This window comes from Toxorhynchites rutilus, chromosome 2 (assembly GCF_029784135.1).
Source record: "Toxorhynchites rutilus septentrionalis strain SRP chromosome 2, ASM2978413v1, whole genome shotgun sequence".
In the NCBI taxonomy this organism is placed as follows: Eukaryota; Metazoa; Arthropoda; class Insecta; order Diptera; family Culicidae; genus Toxorhynchites; species Toxorhynchites rutilus.
Window position 1 is genome coordinate 263,217,196 of NC_073745.1, and position 12,470 is coordinate 263,229,665.

Genomic DNA, 12,470 nt, shown 5'->3' on the forward strand with positions numbered 1-12,470 from the left:
CAATCATGCTTCATTGTATTTCGCTGCTGCTCTGGTTGCCCGTTTTGGTCGGTACGATTTGAGGAGCACAAAATGAACCAATCAAAAATGGGCACATAGTGCATTTGGACAAGGCTTGATATTTCACAATTATTCAATTATTTATCTCAAGAAAAATTAAATGTTATTCGTTATGATAGATGCGTAGATATATTTCCTATCAATTGATGCAAAAACCTTTGCGATCTATTGAGAAATGCTCGAGTTATAAGCGTTCCAAATCTTGCATTTTTTCCTACTTGTTCAGTGCCTAGATTTTCATTTCACCCCCTATATCTTCCGGTTAGACGTAGTCCTACGTCAAAAAAAGTTCAAATTCAGTTAATCAGTTTTGTGGTTATTTTACTGGATTATGGCGTTGTTTTTTTTCAACTCTCTCGTGTACCGTGGTTATGTGTGTATGCGTGGTAGCTTGCTTTTTAGAGCATGTTTTTTACAGCAGTGATATTAAGGATGGAGTCCACTAACCACTAATTCTGCCAGCAAAATGATCCAACTGTATCGAGAAACATCAACATCCCAGCTAAGTACTATTAACAATTTGTTATTTTTATAACCGATCCGAAATGCAATCCGCTTCAAGTCTCTCGGTGTTGTGTGCGAGAGAGAGAAAGCATCAGTCAGTAGAAGACTGCGGTGATGGCGGGTGCGGCTGCGTGTGAGAGTGTGGCATTACGAGTGCGCGATCGTGGAGGATGACCAGCAAACATGTGATTGTATTGGTGTGGTTGCCTTGCTTCCCAGAACGGACTCGTTTGCTTCGGAAGACCAAGGTAGTTTGATTCTTTTCGTCGGTTGACGTACAGTCGAGTTTTGACGTAGGACTACGTCTTTCATTTCTATACCGGGATGTAAAACCAAAGTTTCGAGAACGAAAGCGTTACGCTGGAGACCGAGATTTTGAGCGTTAATAGCTGCTGAACAACTGAACGAAATGGTATGATAAACACTTCATTCGAAAGATAAAATGTCTACGCGTCAGATACTTGTTACTTTTTCATCCAAAAACGTGAAAATTGAAATCACCAATCGGTATATAAGCGAGCGCCGCTCGTAAACCCACTAAGTTATGATTGAACAGCGATTGGAGCATGTTGTCGCTGTTGTTGTGAAGCTAATTTCGTTTATCAAGAAAGCGCTGATGAACGGTGTCACCAAGAGCCTGTTTGTGCATCTAAGGCCAAAAGGGAATCCATCAGGAGGAGAGTGATGCCACGGTTCCGCTTGAAACATCGGAGCAGCCGCCACACACACACACACATACACGCGCGGAATTCTCGTTGCTATCATCGTTGCTGAAAAATAATCTGCCAGTTCCCCTGGGAATTGAAAAATACATTCATGCGAAAGAGTTTATTTTAATGTTTTCTATCCATATAACACTGCAACCAAATACATTTGGTTTTGTTATTTTTCAATCAATCGCAATTAACAGGAAAGCTTCTGAATATTTTTTTCCCCATCAGTGGAAATTTTCGTATCCTATATTGGATGCATAACATGAAAAACGGAAAATGTTTCACATCGCGAAAATCAAGTCATTTTCGAGCGATTATTTGTTTTCTACTCATATAATGCTTCGACCAAATACATTTCGTTTTGGATTTTTTCAATCGAGTGCGATCAACGTAAGACCACGTCTTTCGGCAATTTATTGAGGTGCAATGAATCTTTAGGAATTCCCGCTCTACGCGCACTGGCAAACAATGTTTACTCAACAATTTCTCAAACTAGAAATGGGTGTTGTGAGAAAGGATTAGCGAACGCGAAAACGACAAACGGGAGAAAGATACGTTTGGAGGTTGAAGGAAATTGGCAGAAAACTTCTTCATTCTATCATTCAAATAATGTGATTCATACCACATCGTTTTGCCAGAAAGAGATTATTAATGCTCAAAGGAGGAATCGAGTCCTCCGAGGAAATTACCCAGCGCAAATTAGAGTCGACTATCGATTGCGGCATTCGTACACAAATAATTTTATAATGCAGTTTCACCAAAGTGATTTCTTCGGATATATTCACTACATCATGTCATGTATTTCATATTCTTCATAAGGAAATCCATCATTCGCTATCCAACTCTTGACGAGTAAAGTTCAGTGTCGGTATTGTGCGTTGCCACTTTTGCTATTGTGCTATTGGTACGAGTGTATCGTGTACGAGTGAAGGTCATTGCTGTCCGCGACCTGACCTTTGGTGAAGTGGAACGAAGGAACAAAGGAAGCAGCGCTCTTGCAGCGAGCCGGATTGCGGCTGTTGAACTGATTCGACATAACGGGATCGCCATCGCGTGACTGTCGCAAACGGGATTCATCATCACGTGGCTCCGTAAGCTATTCTTGCGCTATTGTGTTGTCTCCGTAGCGCGTAGCCTCTGTCTCTCCCTGATTAGGGCAGTAGAGTGCATTATTGGAACAACTTTTATATTAAGGTACACATATTTATTATTAATATTACTATTCAATTATTTGTTCATTGTTTAATATTATTATCATAATTTTTTGTTTGCTATTTTTTTTTGAGATTATTGTTAAAATCAATAATAAATTAGAAATAAGACAGAAATTTTTGTAAAATGGAGAATAGTGGAGGATCTCCAGAGATGGAGATCTCCGATAATGAATCTGGGAAAAAACATAAACGAGTCCCTCATAAGGAAGATAATTCTTCTGGGGACGAATCCGCTCATCCTACCAAGCCCCCCTCTAAGAAAATTGCAAGCCTCCCTTCTCAACCCACTGTTACTTCCACTCCCCCTCTCCCATCATCGATTTCGCTTCCCCCTTCTGATGCTTCCGATCCAACCCAATCCTCGTCCTCATCCTCATCCTCGTCCTCGTCCTCGTCTTCCCCCTCTTGTCTCCGCTCCACGTGTCAGAGTTTATCCAGAAGATGCACCTGGAACTGGCCCGTGGGTTGTTTTCCTCCGGCCAAAACCGAAAGGAAAAAACCTTAACGTGATTCAGATCATGAAAGATCTGGCCAGATACACTTCTGTATCTGAAATTCGCAGGGTTAGACCGAACAAATTGCGAGTTGTCGTGAATGACCGGAAACACGCAAACGAGATTGTTGCTGATCAACATTTCACTCTCGAATATCGAACATTTATACCCTCCCATAACGTAGAAATTGAGGGGGTGATAACTGAAACGGGTCTGACGAGCGAACAAATAAAAGCAGAAGGAAAAGTCAAGTTCAAGAAGCTCCCCTCAATGGAAGTGAAAATCTTGGACTGTCGTCAACTCGGGAAACTTTCCCATGATGGGGACCAAACTAAATTTACGCCGTCCGACTCGTTTCGAGTCACCTTTGCTGGTGCCGCCCTCCCTGACTACGTCATGGTGGACAAATTGAGACTACCTGTGCGACTCTTCGTGCCAAAGCCCATGATTTGCAACAAATGCAAGTCAGTTGGTCACACTTCGGATTATTGTGCCAACAAGGAGCGCTGTGCCACTTGCGGAGAGCAACATGAGGAGAAATCCTGCAGTGCGACTGAGCATAAATGTCCATATTGCGGGGGATCCCCACACGAGCTCTCAGTTTGTGAAACTTACAAGAGTCGCTGGGAGAAACAGAAGCGCTTAAAGGAACGCTCGAAGCGCACATTTGCGGAAATTTTAAAGGGCACTTCGCCATTGACCCAACAACAAGAACAACCAATCTCAACACACAATACCTTTTCCACGTTGCCAGTTGATGAAATGGAAGCGGACACAGCTAGCGGGGGCACACCGTTTATTTTCAAAGGGAATCCCCGGCGCAAAAATGTGACCACTCCCAAAGTTCAAGAACAAGTCCCCACGGTTATATCCTCTGTTAACTTGCCTAAAAAATCGAGTGCAGCGGACAAGCAAAATCAGGTTCCTCCTGGCTTCCGTGGGAATATTTCATCTACGAACGACCCAGCACTCGAGGGGACATCAAAAACCCCAACTGTCCCTATTTTTCCGTCCAGTTCAACTTCCCAATCGGGACTTATAAAGTTGTCTGACCTTTTGGATCAAATCTTCAAGTGTTTTAATGTTTCCGACTCCATCAGAACCATTGTCATCTCAATGCTTCCAGTATTAAAGACAATTTTGCAACAATTGATGCAAACATGGCCCCTCCTTGCAATGATTATCTCTCTTGATGTCTAATTCAAATAGAGAGGTCGGAGATATCACTGTTTTACAGTGGAATTGTCGTAGTCTTATCCCTAAATTGGATACATTCAAATTTTTAATTCATAACTTCAATTGTGATGTTTTTGCTCTGTCCGAAACTTGGCTTTCTTCGCGAGATGATATCTCTTTCCACGATTTTAATATTATACGCTTGGACCGTGATGATAGATGAGGAGGGGTGCTATTGGGGATCAATAAGTGCCACTCATTTTTTCGAATTGACCTTCCACCTATTGGAGGGATCGAAGCTGTTGCTTGTCATGCAAACATCAGAGGCAAAGACCTCTGTATAGTCAGCTTGTATTGGCCTCCGAGAGCTGCGGTTAGCCGCAAGCAACTTGTTGACATGTGCTCACTCCTTCCTGAGCCACGATTAATCTTGGGAGACTTCAACTCTCACGGAACTGCCTGGGGGGAACCGTACGACGATAATCGTTCATCGTTGATATATGACCTTTGTAACAGCTTCAATATGACCGTTTTGAACACTGGGGAAACAACACGTGTACCTAAACCTCCTGCTAACCCAAGTGCTCTTGACCTCTCGCTTTGCTCGAATTCACTATCGTTAGATTGCAAGTGGAATGTAATCCAGAACCCCAACGGTAGTGATCACTTGCCAATCAAACTTTCCATCACCATTGGGTCGAATTCTTCTGAATCTATAAACATGGCATATGACCTCACAAGACACATTGACTGGAAAAAATATGCGTACGCGATTGCTCTAGCCATCAATTCCAAAGATGGTTTACCTCCATTGGAGGAGTATAACTTCCTTTCTCGTTTGATCTATGACAGCGCGGTTCGCGCTCAAACGAAACCCATCTCAGGCTCCACTATTCGTCGAAGGCCTCCCAATCTATGGTGGGATAGCCAGTGTTCCAAGCTTTATGTAGAAAAATCGAATGCATTTAAAGCTTTTCGGAAACGTGGAACCCCTGAAAATTTTCAAACGTATTTAGCCCTTGAAGATCAATTTAAAAACTTGATCAAAGGGAAAAAACGTGCTTATTGGCGAAATTTCGTGGGAGGTTTGTCACGAGAAACGTCAATGAAAAAAATATGGAAAGTGGCTCGAAACATGAGAAATCGCTCTTCATCGAATGAAAGCGAAGAATATTCACATCGATGGATTTTTAATTTTGCACGGAAGGTTTGTCCTGATTCCGCTCCTGTGCAAAAAATTGTTCGAGATATACCACAAGGTAGGTGCGATCTTGATTCCGAGTTTTCGATGGTAGAATTCTCTCTTGCTCTGCTTTCATGTAACAATTCTGCTCCGGGATCGGATAGAATTAAGTTCAACTTGCTGAAAAACCTCCCTGATGTGGCGAAACATCGCTTGTTGAATTTATTCAATCGGTTTCTGGAGAATAATATTGTTCCAGATGATTGGAGACAAGTACGAGTTATAGCTATTCAAAAACCCGGAAAACCCGCGTCCGACTTCAATTCGTACCGCCCAATAGCAATGCTGTCTTGTATACGGAAATTGTTGGAGAAAATGATCTTGTTTCGCCTTGATCGATGGGTTGAAACGAATGGCCTACTCTCAGATACACAATATGAGTTTCGCAGGGGCAAGGGGACGAATGATTGTCTTGCGTTGCTTTCTTCAGAAATTCAAATGGCTTACGCCGAAAAAAAACAAATGGCTTCAGTATTCTTGGACATAAAGGGGGCCTTCGATTCTGTTTCAATAGAGGTTTTGTCGGACAAATTACACTTTCGGGGTCTGCCGCCTCTATTGAATAATATGTTATATAACTTGCTTTGTGAGAAACATTTGAACTTTTCTCACGGAGATTCGGCAGTAAGTCGGGTCTCTTACATGGGACTCCCCCAGGGCTCATGTTTAAGCCCCCTTTTGTACAACTTCTACGTAAGCGACATTGACAATTGCCTTACACAAAATTGCAGCCTAAGACAACTTGCAGATGATGGAGTGGTGTCTGTCGTAGGATCAAACGAATCCGACCTGCAAGGACCCTTACAAGATACTTTGAACAATTTTTCAACCTGGGCCATTGGGCTAGGGATCGAATTCTCCACGGAGAAAACAGAGATGGTGGTTTTTTCTAGGAAGCATAAACCAGCAAAACCAAAGCTTCAACTTTTGGGTAAACCGATCACTCATGCTATGTCATTCAAGTATCTTGGTGTCTGGTTCGACTCCAAATGTACTTGGGGGGCCCATATTAGGTATCTGAGTAAAAAATGCCAGCAAAGAATAAACTTTCTCCGTACAATTACCGGCACCTGGTGGGGAGCCCATCCCGAAGATCTTATAATGTTGTATCGAACAACTATTCTCTCAGTGATGGAGTATGGCAGTTTCTGTTTTCAATCAGCTGCCAAAACACACCTCATTAAACTCGAGCGAATTCAGTATCTTTGTCTCCGTATTGCGTTGGGATGTATGCCCTCAACGCATACCATGAGTCTCGAGGTTTTGGCAGGCCTACTCCCACTAAAAGATCGCTTCAATTTATTATCTCTTCGGTTCCTCATCCGGTGTAAGGTCATGAACCCATTGGTGATCGGAAATTTTGAGCAGCTTATCGAGCTAAATTTTCATTCAGGAATCATGAGCTCATATCATGAATTCATCTCCATGCAGGTTGATCCTTCTTCGTATACTCCCAACCGTGTTTGTTTTCCTGACTACATCAATTCCTCTGTACATTTTGATCTGTTCATGAAGGAGAAAATCCATGGAATTCCAGATTATCATCGATCGGGGATCGTTCCTTCGATCTTCAATGCAAAGTATGGGCGTGTCAATTGTGATAATATGTACTTTACTGATGGGTCCACTATAAACGAGTCCACAGGATTTGGAGTGTTCAACGAATTTTTTAGCACCTCACACAGTCTTCAGTATCCTTGCTCAGTGTATATTGCTGAATTGGCAGCAATACATTGGGCGCTGGACAGCGTCGCCTCACGACCTGTTGAACACTATTACATTGTAACGGATAGTCTTAGCTCTGTCGAAGCTATCCGTTCAGTGAGGCCGGAAAAGCACTGGCCGTACTTCCTTGAGAGAATACGAGAAATTTTGAGTGCTTTATCCAGACGCTGTTATGTCATTACCTTTGTCTGGGTCCCTTCACATTGCTCAATTGAGGGTAATGAGAGGGCTGACTCATTAGCAAAGGTAGGTGCAATTGAAGGCGATATTTATCAGCGTCAAATCGCTTTCAACGAATTTTATTCTTTAGTCCGTAAAAATACCATCGCTAACTGGCAACGTAAGTGGAACGAAGATGAATTGGGTCGGTGGCTTCACTCGATTATCCCTAAGGTTAGCCTCAAACCATGGTTCAAAAGTCTGGACTTAAGTCGGGACTTTATTCGCACCTTCTCTCGACTCATGTCCAATCACTGTTCGTTAGACGCGCTACTCTTTCGTTTTAATCTTGCCGATGGCAATATCTGTGCTTGTGGCCAAGGTTACCACGACATCGAACACGTTGTTTGGTCGTGCGAGGAGTATCTTGTTGCCAGATCGAATTTAGAAAACTCTCTTCGGGCTAGAGGAAGGCAGCCCAATGTGCCGGTGAGAGATGTGTTGGCTCGGTTAGACCTTGATTACATGTCCCAAATATATGTCTTCCTAAAAGCTATCGATCTTCGTGTGTGATTGTCCTTATATCCTTATATTCTCCTTTTCCCTTTCCTTCGCGAGAAATCAAATCCCTTCTTACTAACAATAGAATAAGGTGAAATGTAAATACATGTTAGATATAAGATAGGCTTAAGAATTGAGTATGATGAATGTGAGTGTGAACATTGTCAACAAATCCTTATATTCCATCCTTTTCCTGAAACAAAATGTCACCCTTCTAAACTCGAGCAAGCCGCGAGTAATCGGTTCTCTACTTCATTAACATTAGAATTAATAAAAAATGTTTATGTATACTTGTAACTATACAGATAGGAGTTTGGCTCCTTTAAACTTATGTAACTGAGCCTGTAAAAATAAACGATTTAATAAAAAAAAACTGTTGTAAAAAAAAAGAACTTTGTACTAAAACCACGGTGAAGCAAGATAGAATCAGTGTTTTGTTGTCGGCGAATATCAATAATATCAACAATCAAGAAGCAGTATGTTATTATTGACAAGAGAAGATAGCGTTTTCTGCGAATGTATGTTTTCATTAGAATATTAAAAATTTAATCAGAATAATTACACAGTATAAAACAATATATATATATTTTTGCAACTTCTCGAAAACCGAACTCCTAGAAACTAAAGAGAGAAAGTTTTCCATGTTTTATGACACCCATTTAGAGCAAACTTACTTTTAAATTCATCTATGTTTCAGCTTTCGCTTACTTGGAAGAGATACAGATACCACTTAGTGCTAGTGCTAATATGGAAATTATTATTTCGAAATGAATTCAATACAACATGAGTTATATATGACAAACTACTTAGTTAGATTTCTAATTTTCTGCATGAATTCTTTTATGGCTATCTTACGTATTCATAAGAATTTTCAGCTTTAAGTAACATCACGAATTATCACTTTTCAACAACTTTTACATTGCTGATATTTCAAAAACTAGGTTAATTAAAAAGAGATATTCAGAGCGGGCTTAAAAACAGTTTGAGGGAAACTATTGAAAAAAAAAATTCATTGGATCATCCATAATACTATCTGGTTGTACTTTTTCTCCAAAATGCAACGCTTGAATAGCAACGCAGTATGATACGTTTGTCAACATTCTCTGCGACGATCCATGCGAATATCATTTCCAGAAAATAATATCCCTAGTCCTCATCCTCCTCGATTTCAGTTTCGGTGTTATACACCTCTATAATTTCTTCAATTATCTCCCAGTGTTTTTCGCTGGTTAAGTCATTGCAAAATATCTGTGGAAATACGAATAACATTATTCGGCTAGATGCGATTCTGTTCTGATAACTTACATTATACCACGCAGTCACCTCATCAAATTCATCAGTCAGTGGAACTTGAATGCCGTACACTTGGAAGGCTAATGCTAGACAGCAAACCGCGATGTGGTCTGGATTATGGTCCAGGATCTTCGGGCTGTGGTGGAAGTCTTGCAGGAACGAGGCGGCTGTTTTGGCAACTGGTAGAGCATTCCACTCTTTAACACCAAACCAATCCTGTAGAGATTTCATGTAGTGCAGCATGTATTTGTGGGGATGAACAGTAGACAGTTCAAACTTCAAAACCCGAGTGATGAACAGCTCGGCCTGGACAATGGTATCTCGCATGGACCAGTATTCGTCTCCCAGTTCGAGTGGTTGGGAACCACGATTGATGGTGTTGTGAGCAACGTTTATAACGTCCCGTATCTTGATTGGATCGTCCTTTATCTTGCCGGCAAGGTATAAGCAGGAAGCGGCAATCATCTGCGGAGATGAATGAATACGAAATATTGATGATTTATTCTTATCACCTATGAATACTTACATATGGGTCATACTCTGTTTCTTCAACTTCCTTGAAAAAACGGTGAAACAGTATCGCCGCCATAGCCGATGTTAATGGCTTCATACTTAATTTGATGGCGCATTCGAACAGAAATCTCTCTGGCAAGCCTTTCATAGATTTTTTCCTACAGGGAAATATCTGATGTTATGGCAAGGCAATTTTTCAATTTAACATTTGCTCACCTGTAGTCTATCGTTTTTGTATGCAGACTCGTTAAGCTGGAATCCTTATTGAAAGAGGACACTACATGGGGAATATCATGCATCATTTTGATCTGTAACACAAGTGAAAGAAATTTAAATAGCGTTTATATTCGATGTTCAAATGAAATTCAATATTATCAAATCATTACGAAATTTACACGATTGATAAAATCAAACATGAATGAACCACGATAAAGTCAATTCGTTCGATGTGTTGGCCTCCATTGGTTCAAACTCTAGAAGTCTTTCACAACATACATCCAGATTTCATTGAACCTTTTTGTAGATCAGTATAAGAGACGAAGAAAAGTAAATGAAGACCAACATATGGTATGAGTATGCAGATACTTTAGAAAGTGAACAGCCCTGAGCATGATGAACGATAGATATTTGTTCCAATGATCAAGAATCATCTACTAGAAAATAGTTTTCCGTTTTAGTGGAATAAAGCTTCGCTCGAAGAGGTTTCATTTATAATTTTTGGCAAAACGTTTGGATTTTTGGTTTACCATTTATTTTATTACACCTATTAGACTTACCGATTAATATGTTAACAAATTACAGGCGGTGGTACTACAACGAATGAGTTTCCTAAATGCTGAATGGAGAGTTACGTATACTGAGCTATGAACTAGAGTAAATTAATCAGAATCTGTCTGTAAACATTTTGAAATAATATCTAAACAATGCAGAAAAATTACTAACCATCCACTTCAATCAGAGACCGCAATGGAAGTGAAATATAGGTGTGCATAATTCGCAACATGGAAGGTAAAACGGCGACATCTATCAAAGTATAAGATCAGCGTGAAGCAAAGGTACTGTATTAGATTAGCACGCTCAAAAGCATATTCAGTTTGTCAAACATTGAATGAAAATAATTACTTAATGCGCTTCAAAACTTTGATCACGTAGTACTGATTTTTACTCAACCATTTATTGAATGATTTTCTTATATTTCCACGTAAGCTTAATTTTCGTAATACAAAATTATTTTCAGACCCAATTTGCGTTTTATACATTTTCGCCGCTTTAAGAAAATGTATTACTCTATTTCATTGAATGCCTTTTTGATACAAGAAAGTCATTTTTTTTTTTTCATTTTAAAAATGTATTGTTTCCACCTGCACTCCATTATAATTTTCTCTTCACTCCAACGTAAAACGAAACTTGATGACGTCAAGAGTGTCGCATCCCGCGTTGAGTTTCGAGCAGTCTGTTTTATTGGAGTAGATTCGAGTAGAGTTGTTTTTTTCTTCGTCCGCTAGAGGGTTGGGCCAAGGCGCCTAGAAGTATATCCTAAGGTGGGCCAACTTGCTAAAACCACTCTTCAGCTATCTTGGAAGTCTACTGTGTTTTGTTTGTAAACAAAACACAATACGCTATTGCCGAAGCTCGCTCGTGATCAGTCTGTCTCTTTCATGCTACAAGCAAATAATTCCCCTTCTGCTTTCTTCCGTACTGTTTTCACATACCGCTCCCCTAACCAACTTAGTGACGAAACGGCCTCACCTAGTACCATAGACCCGTCTTGGGTTGGGCGAGAGCATATTTAAAAGAGCCGTTTTTCACAGAATGAATACCCACTCTACATTGTTGTGTCGAATCGGTCCCAACAAATGGTGTCGACAACGATGCCGATATCGTGCCATTTTGCAATGATTTTGTCGACCTACCCTTCGTATTCGACAACCAATTAGGAGCCAAACCTGTGCCAATCTGGCACCGCGTCGACCGATTGAAAAACTGCTCGAACCTTATTATGGCGGTATTTGTTTTGAAGAAAGTTTAAAGTTTCCAAAGAATAAAAAAAATAAAATTGCGTTGTTTACAAACATTTATTTTTCATACAATGTTTTCAAACTTAATACAATGCCACTAAAATTGAAAGCAAACATTTGCGGCGTTCATGTTGTCAGCAGCAAATCCCCGACAGGTGCAAATTTTCTTCGGAACTTTATCCACTCTCAGCTCAATTGTTTTCGTCGCATCTTGTGCTCTACAGCGACAGCAGGAGAATTCATCATCGACTATTGGGATTTCAGTGGATGGCTGGTTGCAGCTACTGCATTATGTTTCCTTATTGACACAGATCGAGTTTTGTCTTCTTCGAAACCACCTTCTCCGTCCTCACATCACTTCTACCCGATGATGTCTGCCGTTTGAAGAATTTGATGAAAACTGCACTTAAAGTTTCCTTCGATCGTTCGTATCGATTGCAACGGAATACTGCTGTGCCATTGAGAGTTTAAGGGTTTCTGAAAAATATGAGATAGAGGTAAAATGTTCTGTAGATCGAAAGCAATGAAACAAAATACTTCTGTTACCTGTCCATACTTCGATTGGAAGTTTTCTCTGTGTTGTTTTACCGAACAGTATTCCAATTGAGAATAGAATCCCTAAAACCGGCTGATATTGGGGACTGTTTCTTTAACACTTTCATGTTTCATGTTTTGACAGTTCAACGAGAAGGAGAAAAGCTATCGCTGCAGTGATGCCTTTTCGCTCAGTATAAATAATCGCATACAATTATAATTGAAAGTGTAGACAGTGCTGCCTGTGGGGAGGCAAGGCGGGG

The 12,470-nt window shown here is 40.5% G+C and overlaps 1 protein-coding gene across 1 annotated transcript; it reads right to left on the bottom strand.

Annotated features, from left to right (window-relative positions):
• Nucleotides 1–8,586: 8,586 nt before the first annotated feature.
• LOC129769364 (cyclin-Q) lies at nt 8,587–10,656 on the bottom strand. The gene is made up of 6 exons (XM_055771589.1): nt 10,598–10,656; nt 10,432–10,523; nt 9,872–9,963; nt 9,669–9,813; nt 9,155–9,607; nt 8,587–9,097 (listed from the first exon to the last, which is right to left on the bottom strand). The coding sequence occupies exons 3-6, from the start codon at nt 9,955–9,957 to the stop codon at nt 8,996–8,998; spliced, it is 786 nt and encodes a 261-aa protein (XP_055627564.1). The 5' UTR covers nt 9,958–9,963; nt 10,432–10,523; nt 10,598–10,656; the 3' UTR covers nt 8,587–8,995.
• Between the last annotated feature and the right edge of the window lie 1,814 nt (nt 10,657–12,470).